This window comes from Orcinus orca, chromosome 2 (assembly GCF_937001465.1).
Source record: "Orcinus orca chromosome 2, mOrcOrc1.1, whole genome shotgun sequence".
Classification (NCBI taxonomy): Eukaryota; Metazoa; Chordata; class Mammalia; order Artiodactyla; family Delphinidae; genus Orcinus; species Orcinus orca.
The window spans coordinates 126,095,303-126,112,918 of NC_064560.1; the positions used below are offsets into that span (position 1 = coordinate 126,095,303).

General features: G+C 38.7%; 1 protein-coding gene and 1 gene segment (V, D, J or C); one reads left to right on the forward strand and one right to left on the reverse strand.

The window, feature by feature from the left end:
- Positions 1-4,254, forward strand: part of LOC125963600 (T cell receptor alpha variable 20-like) — a 156,002-nt gene extending 151,748 nt beyond the window's left edge. Inside the window, 2 exon segments of the V gene segment in view lie at positions 3,455-3,652; positions 3,820-4,254. Coding sequence covers positions 3,601-3,652; positions 3,820-4,202 — 435 coding nt within the window.
- SALL2 (spalt like transcription factor 2) overlaps positions 1-17,616 on the reverse strand; it is a 915,550-nt gene that overhangs the window by 282,202 nt on the left and 615,732 nt on the right.

Here is a 17,616-nt window from a genome sequence, read left to right on the forward strand (position 1 = left end):
CCAGATGGCTTCACAGGTGAATTCTATCAAACATTTAGAGAAGAGCTAACACCTATCCTTCTCAAACTCCTGCAAAATATAGCAGAGGGTGGAACACTCCAAAACTCATTCTACGAGGCCACCATCACTCTGATACCAAAACCAGACAAGGATGTCACAAAGAAAGAAAACTACAGGCCAATATCACTGTTGAACATAGATGCAAAAATCCTCAACAAAATACTAGCCAACAGAATCCAACAGCACATTAAAAGGATCATACACCATGATCAAGTGGGGTTTACTCCAGGAATGCAAGGATTCTTCAATATACGCAAATCAATCAATGTGATACACCATATTAACAAATTGAAGGAGAAAAACCATATGATCATCTCAATAGATGCAGAGAAAGCTTTCAACAAAATTCAACACCCATTTATGATAAAAACCCTGCAGAAAGTAGGCATAGAGGGAACATTCCTCAACATAATAAAGGCCATATATGACAAACCCACAGCCAACATCCTCCTCAATGGTGAAAAACTGAAAGCATTTCCACTAAAATCAGGAACAAGACAAGGTTGCCCACTCTCAGCACTCTTATTCAACATAGTTTTGGAAGTTTTAGCCACAGCAATCAGAGAAGAAAAGGAAATAAAAGGAATCCAAGTCGGAAAAGAAGAAGTAAAGCTGTCACTGTTTGCAGATTACATGATACTATATGTAGAGAGTCCTAAAGATCCTACCAGAAAACTACTAGAGCTAATCAATGAATTTGGTAAACTTACAGGATACAAAATTAATGCACAGAAATCTTTGGCATTTCCATACAGTAATGATGAAAAATGTGAAAGTGAAATCAACAAAACACTCCCATTTACCACTGCAACAAAAAGAATAAAGTATCTAGGAATAAACCTACCTAAGGAGACAAAAGACCTGTATGCAGAAAATTATAAGACACTGATGAAAGAAATTAAAGGTGATACAAATAGATGGAGAGATATACCATGTTCTTGGATTGGAAGAATCAACATTATGAAAATGAGTCTACTACCCAAAGAAATCTACAGATTCAGTGCAATCCCTATCAAACTACTACTGGCATTTTTCACAGAACTAGAACAAAAAATTTCACAATTTGTATGGAAACACAAAAGACCCTGAATAGCCAAAGCAATGTTGAGAACGAAAAACGGAGCTGGAGGATCAGGCTCCCTGATTTCAGACTATACTACAAAGCTACAGTAATCAACACAGTATGGTACTGCCACAAAAACAGAAAGATAGATCAATGGAACAGGATAGAAAGCCCAGAGATAAACCCACGCACATATAGTCACCTTATCTTTGATAAAGGTGGCAGGAATGTACAGTGGAGAAAGGACAGCCTCTTCAATAAGTGGTGCTGGGAAAACTGGACAGCTACATGTAAAAGTTTGAGATTAGATCACTCCCTAACAGCATACACAAAAATAAGCTCAAAATGGATTAAAGACCTAACTGTAAGGCCAAACTCTTAGAGGTAAACATAGGCAGAATACTCTATGACATAAATCACAGCAAGTTCCTTTTTGACTCACCTCCTAGAGAAGTGGAAATAAAAACAAAAATAAACAAATGGGACCTAATAAAACTTCAAAGCTTTTGTACAGCAAAGGAAACCATAAACAAGACCAAAAGACAACCCTCAGAATGGGACAAAATATTTGCAAATGAAGCAACTGACAAAGGATTAATCTCCATAATTTATAAGCAGCTTATGCAGCTCAATAACAAAAAGACAACCCAATCCAAAAATGGGCAGAAGACCTAAATAGACATTTCTCTAAAGAAGATATACAGACTGCCAACAAACACATGAAAGAATGCTCAACATCATTAGTCATTAGAGAAATGCAAATCAAAGCTACAATGAGATATCATCTCACACCGGTCAGAATGGCCATCATCAAAAAATCTACAAACAATAAATGCTGGAGAGGGTGTGGAGAAAAGGGAACCCTCTTGCACTGGTGGTGGGAATGTAAATTGATACAGCCACTGTGGAGAACAGTATGGAGGTTCATTAGAAAAGTACAAATACAACTACCATATGACTCAGCAATCCTACTACTGGGCATATACCGTGAGAAAACCATAATTCCAAAACAGTCATGTACCAAAATGTTCATTACAGCTCTATTTACAATAGCCCGGAGATGGAAAAAACCTAAGCGTCCATCATCGGATGAATGGATAAAGAAGGTGTGGCACATATATACAATGGAGTATTACTCAGCCATAAAAAGAAACGAAATTGAGCTATTTGTAATGAGGTGGATAGACCTAGAGTCTGTCATACAGAGTGAAGTAAGTCAGAAAGAGAAAGACAAGTACCGTATGCTAACACATATATATGGAATTTAAGAAAAAAAATGTCATGAAGAAGCTAGGGGTAAGACAGGAATAAAGACATAGACCTACTAGAGAATGGACTTGAGGATATGAGGAGGGGGAAGAGTGAGCTGTGACAAAGCGAGAGAGAGGCATGGACATATATACACTAACAAATATAAGGTAGATAGCTAGCGGGAAGCAGCGGCATAGCACAGGGAGATCAGCTCCGTGCTTTGTGACCGCCTGGAGGGGTGGGATAGGGAGGGTGGAAGGGGGGGAGACACAAGAGGGAAGAGATATGGGAACATATGTATAACTGATTCACTTTTTTATAAAGCAGAAACTAACACACCATTGTAAAGCAATTATACTCCAATAAATACGTAAAAACAAAAACAAAACAAAACAAAACAACCCAACGGAGTGTCATAGAACCAAACAAATTAAACAATACTAGTTTTGCTATACGTATCTTCCTGTTCCCCACTCTGCTCTGTGATGTTCTGATCTCTCCAGGGTCTAGAATGGAGAGCTCTGCTTTCCCTCTACCATGCTCTTCCCTCCTGTTCTCCTAAGATCTATCAAGTTCGTGACCCTGAGTTATAGTTACACTTGGTTCCTGTAGCCAGGAATAAAATTATTTGAAGGAATGGTTTCTTAACTTATGTTCCCAATTCTCTGTCAAAGAGGTCTCCAGACATATCCACAGCTATTCTATCCCCCCGCTTTTTTCAGCACTCTAGTCCTTTTAAGGTCTCACCTGCTGAGATTCTTGTGTACTATAAAGAGAAACACAGTCCATTACACCTATGCTTGGGTTCAACTTTTATAACCTCTGGTAGCGTTTAGCTTTAAAGGCCAAACAAGGAACAATGAAACGATTCAAACTGCAGGCAGAGAAGGCTTTTCTGATTACTGCTTTAAACCTCATATGCACTACGCCCACCAATATAAAAAATGTCCTCCCCTCAATTTTTGTCTTTGTAGGGGGCATGAAGTGGGTCCTGTGAGATGTTTGTGTTTGTGACCACCAGGTGGCAGTCGTTCCATTCCTCTCCTTCCTCCAGTGCCTTAAGGGTCAAAAGCATGACAGCTACTAGAGGATTTGCTCTTGATTGGCTGAGCCACCAACAGAAAGGCTATCTCGTGCATTAGAGAAGGAGAACTAAGACACAGGAGCAGCTCCTCAGGGGAGAAGATTTGGAATCATTAAAATTGTATCAAGAGTGTGATATCAGGATGGAGAACATGCTGGAATGTGCATTCATAGTCTTGTGGCTTCAGCTTGGCTGTAAGTTGGAGGTTAAGAGATGAGAACCATCAGGGCACATTTATCCAAAGCTGGAGAGAAGAGAGACAGGGGTTTAGTCTCAGCTCATCCCAGGTTTCTTGTTGAAATTTTTCAAAACTGCTGAACTGAAAGCTTTGTTTCATTTCTGATTTTGTTTTCCTGAACAGGGTTGAGGGGAGAAGACAAGGTGGAGCAGAGTCCTCAGACCCTGAAAATCCAGGAGGGAGACAGTCTCATCCTCAACTGCAGCTACACGGTCAGCAATTTTAAAGGGCTACTGTGGTATAGACAGGATCCTGGGAAGGGACCCGAACTTCTCTTCCTTCTTTACTCAGTTGGGGACGAAAAGCAGAACGAAAGACTAAAAGTCACCTTGTTAAAGAAGGGAAGCTCTCTGCACATCGCAGCCCCTAAACCTGAAGACTCAGCCACTTACCTCTGTGCTGTGGAGACACAGTGCTCCCCAGGCACCTGCAGCCTGTACACAAACCCTGCAGCTGGGGCTCTGGAATCAGGGCATCTTTGGTGTTTTCCTTCCTCGATGAAGTAGTTGCTTAGCACCCAGAACCTCTTTTCAAGTAGTCCTATGGAGAATGAAATCTTGTGACATAGCCAGACAGCAGAGATTACTGTTCATTCTGTCCAGGATCCTGAGTGATACTGGTATTCAACTTTTTCTTTCATTAAAATGTTTAGGTCAGATTTTGGTATCAAGATGATAACAGTTCATTAGATAAGTTGCAATTTATGGCTCCTTTTCTATCTATAGAAGAATTTGTGCAAGGTTTTTAATAATTTTTTTTTAATTTTCAGAAAGTTCAAGGTGAGCCATCTAAGCATAGTTTCACTTATGGGAGAAACTTAAAAATCCTTCAATTATGGATTCAGTTACTTTAACGGGTAAGGGGTTCTTTATATATTTGTTTTTTTTTCTTGTGAAAGTTGGTCAATTTTGTTATTTCCGCACATAGTTTATTATTTGCTACCTTTACTTCCTTTTATTTATCTTGCTACTTTTTCTAGTTTTTTGAGTTGCAAGTTTGACTATTGATTCTCAACATTTCTTCTTTCCTAACAAATAGAATTTAAATCCATAAATTTGCCTCTAATTACAAATATTCCTTGACTTCCAGTGTGGTTACGTCCCAATAAACCCATCATAAGTTGAAAATATCTTAAGTCAAAAGTGCATTTAATACACCTAAACTCCGGACATCATAGCTTAGCCTAGCTTACCTTGAACGTGCTCAGAACACTTATATTAGCCCACAGTTGGGCAAGATTATCTAACACAAAGCCTATTTTATAATATGGTGCTGACTCTCTCATGTAATTTATTGAATACTGTACTGAAAACAAAAAGCAGAGTGGTTGTCTGGGTTCAGACCGGTTTTGTTTCGTTTTTGTTAACATCTTTATTGGAGTATAATTGCTTTACAATGGCGTGTTAGGTTCTGCTTTATAACAAAGTGAATCAGCTATACATATACATATATCCCCATATCTCCTACCTCTTGTGTCTCCCTCCCACCCTCCCTATCCCACCCCTCTAGGTGGTCACAAAGCACTGAGCTGATCTCCCTGTGCTATGCAGCAGCTTCCCACTAGCTATCTATTTTACGTTTGGTAGTAGTGTGATGGTCGTTTACCCTTGTGATCCAGTGACTGGCTGGGAGCTGTCCAGCATTAAAAGAGAGCATCATACTAGCCCAGGAAAAGATCAAAATTCAAAATTTGAAGTGTGGTTTCTACTTAATGCATATCACTTTCATACAATCATAAACTCAGAAAACCGTAAGTCAGGGACCTTCTGTACTGCTTTTGCGCTATCCCACATGTTTCGATATGTCATATATTCATTATTATTCAACTAAAATGTTTGGTAATTTCCATTTGAAGTGGGGATTTTATGTCCCATGATGATATTTCCAGGGACGTAAGAATGGCCAAATTCTGCCCTGCTCACCACTGGGAAGATTCCTGAGGATGCTTATATGTATTAGCTTAATACAAATGGAAAGTGAAGAAGGACTTTCAGCCGAACCAGGACCTGATTACCTCTAAAGCAGGAAAGGTGGGTTGAGGTTCAGGCCTAAGTGGAGTTTCCTACTTCCTTCTGAATCCAGACAAGCAAGCTCAGAATTCCTATAAGGATGAGTAGGAGAGATAGGCCACGCCTCAAACTGGCCAAGAGTTGACTTGATTTTCAAGTATTTGAGCTGAAAGAGAAAGAGAAAGAGGTAGCCAATCACAGCGTACTGAATTAGCTCTCCTTAGATTTGCTTATTATCACAGGTAGGCAAAGACTTAAAATGCAAGGAATATAAGCAGAGTGAGTGGAGTCGAGTCCTACATTTTAAGTTAGACTAAGGACTAATTTCCTACTCATAAATGGACTGCGAACAACAGAATCAGCCCTCCTCACCCCTCCCGTGTGGGGAGGGGAAGAGGCAAGGTCTACAAAGAAGGAAAGCAGATGTGGAAATTTCCTGATTTAGGGAAAGAGAGGTATTCTTTAATCCACACCATCTGGTTTTGTTTAATTTTAATCTTTTGGGTTTACAGCTTTAAAGTCTGCCCAATGTGTTCAGGGAAAGAGATCAGAGAATTATCATGGGATCCTTGTTTCCACCTGCCCTTATTTTGTCATTCGCATCATTACCACAATCATCTTTATTATCATTTATGGAACACTTACCATATGCCAAGTCCATTGCTAAGCACTTTGCAACTCATTTTATAATCTAAAAACCGCAAAGTAATATTAACCCATCCTCAGTTGAGGAAAACTAAGGCTTAAGAATGTTTAAAGATGAAGGGATTTCTGAGATAAAGTAAATGCTGCAGGCAATATAAGATGAGATTAAAAAATAAAAACTCCAGAGTTAACCAATTGGAGAGTATTTCTCAAATTTTACTGTACATTTAAGAATCACATTTAGAAAAAATATGTCTTATTCTGATCAACAGATTCTGATTCAATAGGTCTGGCATGAGGTTGGGGGTTTACATTTTTAGTGAGTTACTTGATGATTTTGGTTCAAGTGACTGGGAGATTTTGCTTTGAAAAACACTATAAATGGAAGACTGCTGAATTTCAGGAGGATGGATGATATGAAAATGTATGTGTTGTGTATTCACTTAGATGTTAGGTGGTTAGAGAACCTCAGAACCCACCTGGGGACACCTAATGCACGTAACACCTTATTCTGATTAAACCATATCCTATTTTGATTAGTAAAAAAAAAAAATCTCTTTTTTAATGATAAACAAGGTAATGACTTTTGTTTTCAACAACAGCAAACAGAAATTTATCCATGGTTTAATGAATGGTGAGATTTGGTATAAAACTGATGTAAGTGCAAGTTTTTGTCACGTTAATGAGCTAGGCCAGCTGTTAGTGGAATGCCTTTTGTAACTGCAGGTACTCAAACGTGAAATGGAGAAAGTCTGAATTCTATGCCAAGGGCTACTGTTATGATGATGGACACTGTTGGATCAAAGATTTTTGTAAGTGTTCGTTGTTTATTTGTTTTCATTCTTTATTTTTAATTAAAAAACAAAACCTCTCTATATGTTAAAGGCCATGAGTCAGTTATTTCTTAATATTTCCTCCTCTGTTCTAAAGTTTAAATATATTATACTTCATAATTTTAATTAATCTTTTTACTCTTTCTGGATTCTTTACAATATTTAAAATTCATATTGAAGAAAGCAGTTTACAACACTGATAAAATTTTGTTTATTGCAAAATATAGCACAATAATTATCTAACCTCTGCCTTCATAGTTCTCCTAATAATTTCCAGGAGAGACCACACTGATGACTTATAATTGTTTTATGACCATGTTTAATCTTCAGCCATATCCTCACAGCCAGGCTTTCCTTTTCCTGTATCTGTGGTGATTTGGTTTGTGCAGGGCTTATTATTGAATTTCGTTCCTCAAGCTCATCTAATTGGTAAATATTAACTGATTTACTAATATTACTGGAAAATATTTAATTATAATATATATTTATAAATTACACAATATAAAATATTGGACTATATATATATATATTTTTATTTTGTCTTAAGAATTAGAAACCTTTATTTAGAATCACTTATAGAATCAAAGAGATTTTTTTTCCATTTAGATGAATAAGATGTACTCTGGAGCATTTTTCATTGTCACAAATTTGGTAGCTGGGACCCAGAACTAGGGATCAAGAGGCATTAAGCGTTCACCATTTTCCATTAAGAACAACTCACATTCAGGCACTCTAGGATTTATGAAGAAGCAACTGTACAGACCCTGCAACCCCTGATCTTTACTTCTTTAGCTGATGTGAGGGATGGAGCAGTCAGGAGAAGAGTATCATCAGAGTGTTCCACTTTCCCCATGAGCCACTTCAGACATCGCTATCCTAAAATACTTGCTTTTAAAGACAGAGATCGTCGGAGTAAAAAGGAAAACTGCATGGCATTCTGTCTTTGGATATCTGTTTCTGGAGCAGATTTTGATCTATTTTTGCATCTGCTTAAGCAGAAGATGAGGAAATCAGAGAAGGATGGTACAGTGAAGGGGGGCAGCATTGGGGCTGCCTGGGTGTCTCCATGAGGCACGGTGAGGAGGAGTGAGTGCTGTGTCCCACAGGTGCCACCTCTGAAGGCAGCAGGCCTGAGTCATCAGCCAGTTCTCCACCAGGAAAAGGGGAGACAAGAGGCCATGGGGAGTGCTTCCTGAATGGGATCTGACAGGCAGGGGGAGATCCTGCCTTGAGGAGGCTCCTGAGGGTCCCCGGCTGCTCTCTCACAGGGATGCTCGCACATCGAGGCCATCAGTGGTTGGGCAGGAAAGCAGTGACACCCAAAGGTGCACACCAGTTAAATGAGAAAGTGTCTGCCATTTTAAAAAAATTCTTCTTAATTTTTGTTTCTTCCCTAACCTCAAGGGAATTAGAACCAAAGAAAAAAGGCAGAGGAAGAGAACAGAGCAAGCCATGCTGACCTTACTGCAGCCAGGAGTCAAGCCTCAGGTTCAAAGAGCAGAAGACAGAAATGAAGATGGAAGTTTTAACCAGGGCTGCACTGAGATTTATTTAATACATGAAAGTGGCCCAGAGGTCTTGTGGTTTTCTTTCCAAGATGTCTCTAGGGGACAAGGTTCAATGTTCCTCCAAGGACCCATCGATACTGATGCCTCCTTGCTTTACTCGGATACTCTCTCCTCTCCCCCTTGCTCCACTTAGAAAATGCTTATTTTGCCTCAGGTAGGCTAACTTGTATTATTTCAGTGTATCATCTCCTAAATCTTTAATTGATGCTTGTCCTTTGATTTGCCTATAGGACTAAAACTTTTGAAATAAAATGGTAAGTAAGGCAGCTTTACTTTTTTCCCAGCAGTACATCCTTTCCTTGAAGTGATGAGCTGAGAATCACCCATCTGCCTGAATGAAGGAAACATCATGTGGTTTTAAAAATGAAAAAAAGCAAAAACTCTGTAAATACTGCAACAATTGTCTTGTTACACACAGTGATCATTCTAAAAACTTAAATGACCAAAACTGTCCTATCTGTAACATGAGACGCACATCTAAGCTGTTCTCTTCCATTATCCATACAGTAACTTTACAAAAGCTGGTAGGTGGACTTGCCTGGGATCTGGTGACGGCATTCATGTGTTTAGTCGCAAGAGGGGCCTGCTGTATCTCTGTCAGTAACGTCCCTGATCAGATGGGGAAAGAGTAGTTAGCTCACATGCAATATTGAAGTCATGTGGAAACTATGACAAATGATATATTTTATTCTCTTTGTTATACGCAGAATAGTCTGGGCACAGCTTCCAAACATTCAATGATTCCTGGCCTTGTCCCAATCCATTATGAAAGGTTTTCTTGCTACTTAAAATGGGATGACACACAAAGAAGTGGCTATGCAGCTTTCCATCTTAATTGATCCATTTTTGTCAATTTTTTGTAGGAACAAAGAAAAGTGTAATTTTTTTTCCAATGGGAAGAGAATTATTTTTCCTCAATCTCTTTTAGTTCTCTTAAACTTGAGAAGATAACAAGAAAATGTTTTCAAGGCTACTCCCCCTTCTTTCTTACAGTGTCTTTCCTTTTTTCCCTCCTTTCTCTCCTCCTGGCCAGTCCAGTCTGTGTTGGGGCCGCTAGGCACACGCAGAGAATGGGGAAAGACCAGTTATGAACAGGGTTTGTGGAGCGTAAGGATGAGTGCCAGGTCTATTGTTTCCTTTATACCAAGACATGCCGTCTATAAATGCCCTCCTAGTAACACATGATCCCTAGAAACATTTTAGGAGACCAGAGAATCGGGCAACTTGGCTTCTAGGTTAGGATCTGACCTTAACCTTCTCAGTCACTTTGAGCACATCACCCTCTGTATCTGAATCTCATTTACTCTTTCTTGTCATTTGTTTAAAAGTATTTCTTTTCTTTAAAATTTTTATGAATTTATTTATTTTATTTTTGGCTGTGTTGGGTGTTCGTTGCAGCGCACGGGCTTTCTCTAGTTGCGGAGAGCGGGAGCTACTCTTCGTTGCAGTGCGCGGGCTTCTCATTGCGGTGGCTTCTCTTGTGGAGCATGGGCTGGAGGCGCCTGGGCTTCCGTAGTTGCGGCACATGGGCTCAGTAGTTGTGGCTCACGGGCTCTAGAGCGCAGGCTCAGTAGTTGTGGTGCATGGGTTTAGTTGCTCTGTGGCATGTGGGATCTTCCCAGACCAGGACTCGAACCCGTGTCCCCTGCATTGGCAGGCAGATTCTTAACCACTGCACCACCAGGGAAGCCCCATCTTTCTTGTCATTTAGAGAGACTTTCCCCCTCCTCTCAAGGCTGTATAAGACTTGGTGTTCTTCCTGAATAGGCCACAAAAATGCCAATAAAAATTCCATTAGAAAAATCTTTTAACTTGCTTATGAACTAAACGTTGTTCAACCGAAAATAAAAAGCATAGAGACTTCCTACTCCAGTTCTTAATGTGCACTTTTTCATACACAAAAAGAGAAAGAGAAAAGAAAATCAGATCATTTGGCTTAGCAGTGGGAGACGTGCCCACAAGATGTCAGTATATGTTAGAACTAATACACAAATTCAGTGAAGTTGCAGGATACAACACCAATACACAAAAATCAGTTGTGTTTCCACATACTACTAACAAACTATCAGAAGGTGATGTTAAGAAAACAATTCCATTTACAATTGCATCGAACAGAAAATATTTAGGAATACATTTAAACAAGGAAGTGAAAGACCTGTACATTGAAATCTATAAGACATTGATTAAGGAAATTGAGAAGACAAAAATAAATGGGAAGATACTTTGTTCTCATGGACATAAAAAATTAAATTGTTGAAATATCCATAGTACCCAAAGCAATCTACAGATTGAATGAAATCCTTGTCAAAATTCTATGGCACTTTTCACAGAAATAGAACAAAAAAATTCTGAAATTTGTATGGTACGAAAATAGACCACCAATAGCCAAAGCAATCTAGAGAAAGAGGAACAAAACTGAGGGTATCACATTTGCTTATTTCAAACTATATTACAAAGCTATAGTAGTCAAAACACTGGTACTGGCATAAAAACAGACACATTGATCAATGGAGCAGAATGGAGAGTCCAAATATAAGCCCCTATTGTCTAGGTGCTCCGGCTGGTGTCAGGCCTGAGCCTCTGAGGTGGGAGAGCTGAGTTCAGGACATTGGACCACTAGAAACCTCCCGGCCACATGTAATATCAATCAGTGAGAGCACTCCCAGAGATCTCCGCCTCAATGTTGAGACCCTGCTCCACCCAATGGCCAGCAAGCTCCAGTGCTGGACACCCTATGCCAATCAACTAGTAAGACAGGAACACAGCCTTACCCATCAGCAGAGAGGCTGCCTAAAATAATATTAAGCTCACAGACACCACAAAACACACCACTGGACTCAGCCCTGACCACCAGAAAGACAAGATCCAACCCCACCCACCAGAACAAAGACACCAGTCCCCTCCACGAGGAAGCCTACACAAGACACTGAACTAACCTTATCCAATGGGGGCAGACACCAAAAGCATGGGGAATTATGAACCTGAAGCCTGCAAAAAGGAAACCCCAAACACAGTAAGTGAAACAAAATGAGAAGACAGAGAAATATGCAGCAGAGGAAAGAGTAAGGGAAAAACCCACCAGAGCAAAAAATATGAAGAGGAAATAGGCAGTCTACCTGAAAAAGGATTCAGAGTAATGATAGGAAGGATGATCCAAAATCTTGGAAATAGAATGGAGAAAATACAAGAAACGTTTAACAAGGACCTAGAAGAACTAAAGAGCAAACAAACAATGATGAACAACAAAATAAATGAAATTAAAAATTCTCTAGAAGGAATCAATAGAGAATAACTGAGACAGAAGAACGGGTAAGTGACCTGAAAGAGAGAATAGTGGAAATAACTACCACAGAGCGGAATAAAGAAAAAAGAATGAAAAGAATCAACGACAGTCTCAGAGACCTTTGGCACAAAATTAAATGCACCAACATTCGAATTATAGGGGTCCCAGAAGAAGAAGAGAAAAGGAAAGGGACTGAGAAAATACTGGAAGAGATTATAGTTGAAAACTTCCCTAATATGGGAAAGGAAATTGTCAGTCAAGTCCAGGAAGTGCAGAGAGTCCCATACAGGATAAATCCAAGGAGAAACACGCCAATTCACATATTAATCAAACTATCAAAAGTTGAATACAAAGAAAAAATATTAAAGGTAGCACGGGAAAAACAACAAATAATATACAAGGGAATGCCCATAAGGTTAACAGCTGATCTTTCAGCAGAAACTCTGCACGCCAGAAGGGAGTGCCAGGACATATTTTAAGTGATGAAAGGGAAAAACCTACAACCAAGATTACTCTACCCAGCAAGGATCTCATTCAGATCTGACGGACAAATTAAAACCTTTAAAACAAGCAAAAGCTAAGAGGATTCAGCATCACCAAACCAACTTTACAACAAATGCTAAAAGAACTTCTCTAGGCAGGAAACACAAGAGAAGGAAAAGACCTACAATAACAAACCCAAAACAATTAAGAAAATGGTAATAGGAACTACATATTGATAATTACCTTAAATGTAAATGGATTAAATGCTCCAACCAAAAGACACAGACTGGCTGAATGGATACAAAAGCAAGACCTGTATATATGCTGTCTACAAGAGACCCACTTCAGACCTAGGGACACATACACACTGAAAGTGAGGGGATGGAAAAAGATATTCCATGCAAATGGAAATCAAAAGAAAGCTGGAGTAGCAATTCTCATATCAGACAAAATAGAGTTTAAAATAAAGACGACTACAAGAGACAAAGAGTGACACTACATAATGATCAAGGGATCAATCCAAGAAGATATAACAATTGTAAATATTTATACACCCAACATAGGAGCACCTCAATACATAAGGCAAATGGTAATAGCCATAAAAGGGGATATTGACAGTAACACAATCATAGTAGTGGACTTTAACACCTCACTTTCAGCAGTGGACAGATCATCCAAAATGGAAATAAATAAGGAAACACAAGCTTTAAATGACACATTAAACAACATGGATTTAACTGACATTTATAGGACATTCCATCCAAAACAACAGAATACTTTCTTCTCAAGTGCTCATGGAATATTCTCCAGGAGAGATCACATCTTGGGTCACAAATCCAGCCTTGGTAAATTTAAGAAAATTTAAATTATATCAAGTATCTTTTCTGACCACAACACTATGAAACTAGATATCAATTACAGGAAAAAACTGTAAAAAATGCAAACACATGGAGGCTAAACAATACATTACTAAATAACCAGGAGATCACTGAGAAATCAAAGAGGAAACCAAAAAGTACCTAGAAACAAATGACAATGAAAACACGATGACCCCAAACCTATGGGATGCCCCAAAAGCAGTTCTAAGAGGGAAGTTTATAGCAATACAATCCTACCTTAAGAAACAAGAAAAAGCTCAAATAAACAACCTAAACTTACACCTAAGGCTATTAGAGAAAGAAGAACAAAAGAACCCCAAATTTAGCAGAAGGAAAGAAGTCATAAAGATCAGATCAGGAAAAAATGAAAAAGAAATGAAGGAAACAATATCCAAGATCAATAAAACTAAAAGCTCTTTCTTTGAGAAGATAAACAAATTGATAAACCACTAGTCAGACTCATCAAGAAAAAAGAGAAGGAGACTCAAATCAACAGAATTAGAAATGAAAAAGGAGAAGTAACAATTGACACTGCAGAAATACAAAGGATCATGAGGGATTACTACAAGCAACTACATGCCAATAAAACGGACAACCTGGAAGAAATGGACAAATTCTTAGAAAAGCACAACTTTCTGAGACTGAACCAGGAAGAAATAGAAAATATAAATAGCCCAATCACAAGCACTGAAATTGAAACTGTGATTAAAAATCTTCCCACAAACAGAAGCCCAGGACCAGTGGGCTTCACAGGCGAATTCTATCAAACATTTAGAGAAGAGCTAACACCATCCTTCTCAAACTCTTGCAAAATATAGCAGCGGGAGGAACACTCCCAAACTCATTCTATGAGGCCACCATCACCCTGATACCAAAACCAAAGGTGTCACAAAGAAAGAAAACTATAGACCAATATCACTGATGAACACAGATGCACAAATCCTCAACAAAATACTAGCAAACAGAATCCAACAACACATTAAAAGGATCATAAACCATGATCAAGTGAGGTTTATCCCAGGAATGCAAGGATTTTTCAGTATATGCAAATCATATACTGAAAGTCTCTTCAATAAATGGTGTTAAGAAGAATGGAAAGCCCTATGCAAAAGAATGAAACTGGACACTTCTCTTACACCACACACAAAAATCAACTCAAATTGGATTAGAGACTTGAACATAGACCTAACCCAATAAAACTCCTAGAAGAAAACATACAGAACAAATTCCTTGACATCAGTCTTGGCAATGATTTTTTGTATTTGACACCAAAAGCAAAGACAACAAAAGCAGTAATAAACAAGTGGGACTACATCAAACTGTGAGGCAAAAGAAACCAGGAACAAAATGAGAAGGCAATCTAGGGAATGGGAGAAAATATTTTCCAATTATATATCTGCTAAGTGGTTAATATCAAAATATATTAAAATATCATATGATCAATAGAAAAACCAATCTGATTAAAAAATAGGCAGATCATCTGAATAAACATTTTCCCAAAGAAGCCATACAAATGGCCAATGGGTGAATTAGAAGATACTCAACATGACTAATAATCAGGGAAATGAAAATCAAAATGAAAATGAGGTATCACCTTACACCTGTCAGAATGGCTATTATCAAAAAGAAAAGAAAAAAGTGTTGGTAAGAATGTAAAAAAGAGGGAACCCTGTGAACTGTCAGTGGAAATGTAAATGAGTGCAATGTCTACGGCAAACAGTATGGAGATGCCTCAAAAAAATCAAAACGAGCACTACTATACGATCCAGGATTTCCACTTCTGGGTATATACCTGAAGGAAACAAAAGCACCATCTCAAAAAGATATCTCTTCATTGCAGCTCATCTACAATAGCCAAGACTTGGAAACAAACTAAGTGTCCATTGACAGATGAATGAACAAGGATAATGTCATCAAAAAAAAAAGAAACCCTGCCATTTACAACATGGATGAAACTAGAGGGCATAATGTTAAGTGAAGACAAAGTCAAATACTGTATGAAAATTAAAATTAAAAAAATACTGTATGAAATCACTTGTATGTGGAATCTAAAGCACAGGCACAGACACACACACACACAGCAGAACTCATAGGTACAGAGAACAGATTGGCGATTGTCAGAATCAGTGGGGATGGGGGTGGGACTCTGTGAAGGTGTTCCACAGGTACAAACTTCCAGTTAAAGATAAATTACTCCTGGGGATGCAATGTACAGCATGATGACTATAGTTTAAAATTTAAAAACAAAGATGTCACCATATGAATTCCTCTGGCTCTCAAAGTTCGTTTTGCTTTTTTTCTAGTAGTTTGAACAGTTTAATAACAAATTTGGAGTAGAATGTATATATGAGTAGAGTAGCTTTCACCTGAATGAAATATACAAGATTAAAATAAGATATAATGCCTAGATGGGAATGCATGGTCAGCATGAGAAAACAGTCATCAAGGATGTCACAGGGAGGGACTAGGGAAGATCTGGGAACCCCAGTAGTGATTCTGTGCCCTCATATGGTATGTGAATTTGGAATTCCCATAAAGGAATCAAGGAGAGTATGAAGACAATCTACAACAGAATAACTCAGTTATTCTCATTGGGGTTTCTTTATGAGGTGCTGAAACAAAAATAAAATGCTTGGGGCTTCCCTGGTGGCGCAGTGGTTGGGAGTCCGACTGCCAATGCAGGGGACACGGGTTCGTGCCCCGGTCCGGGGGAGCGGCTGGGCCCGTGAGACATGGCCGCTGAGCCTGCGTGTCCAGAGCCTGTGCTCCGCAACGGGAGACCCAACAACAGTGAGAGGCCTGCGTACCGCAAAAAATAAAAAAATAAAAAAAAATAAAAATAAAAATAAAAATAAAATGCTTGAAATTTGATCATTTGGCATAAACAACTTCATTAGATGAAATTTCAGGATAAAATGGAAAAGAATCTTCATTCCTTCAATATCAAGAGAAGGAAATATTTTTATTTTGGAAAGCATTTATACTGTTAATAGTTTTTATATTTTCACTGATTTAGCAGTATGTTATGAGAAAATATGTCTTCGTGACAACTATAACGATAATTATAGAATTGCACCAAACAATATATGTGCACTCATGACAAACACATGGCCAAATATTTGGATTTAGAGGACCTGTGGAGCCTTGCTTCCTACAACTTCTAATAAGTTAAGCATAGAGTTACATCACAAGTGAATATGATTTTACTGCCACTACCATTTGTTATTCCAATACACAACTGGAGATATAACAGAAGTCAGAACCCTGTTTTGTTCTCATTTGTCTGAGTGATATTTGCTGTTGTGAAGTTACCAGTTCCCATGATTTGGCGGGTAAGTAGGAAGGAAGGGGGGTGATGGCTTCTGGCTTATCTTTTGTAGGGAAGTCGAGGATCAGTGAACATATTTCACCTTAGAATCGAAATTGGAGGCAAGAAAACAATCAGAAGAACATGAATGAATATTTGCAAACACAGCATGATTCATAATGAATTTGTTTCTGGTAAGCCCTTCAGATTCCATCACAGATTAATTTACTAAATTTGGAAATCTGAAGTAATAAATCTCCTTCCCATATGTCCTTCAATATTGATCACTGGACTGTCCTTTACTATATATAATCATTTATCATTAAACCACAAGGAAAGGGAGCGCAATGTTTAAGGCAGGCCAAATCTCCCAACCTGGGTGTTATACACATTCAGACTTGATCCAGCCAGAAACTACATTTCAGAGACAGCTGCTATAGTGCAGCTGAGGGACCTTGCACCTTTACTGTCAGGAACTCAGAGCAGGGCCATTTCAACAAGGGGGAAATCCTGCCATTATGCTGCTCCCCAGACTGCTGTGGGCATTCATGGCTCTCCTCTGCTTAGCTACACATAATTGAAAACCAGGGCGTCAGCTGCCTGTCAGCACTCAGAGGTGAAATGGGACAGAGGAGTAGATGTCTCAACTAAAAATACACTCTCACCCCTGCGTCACTCATGAATGAGTTATTTTGACCTTAAAGTCAAAGGACTAGAACTGTTTTAGAGACCCTGTCTGTACTTCCTTTTCTACTTGTCTATTTGCCTTTGGTTCTTTTATTTTAATTCTCCCATTAAAACAATGAAACCAAATGGAAGATTGAGAGCTACATTCCACAAGAACGTGTAACAGTATACAAAACGTCAGTTACCAACTTCTGTGGCATTGACATGTACTGAGTGTTTACAGCCTG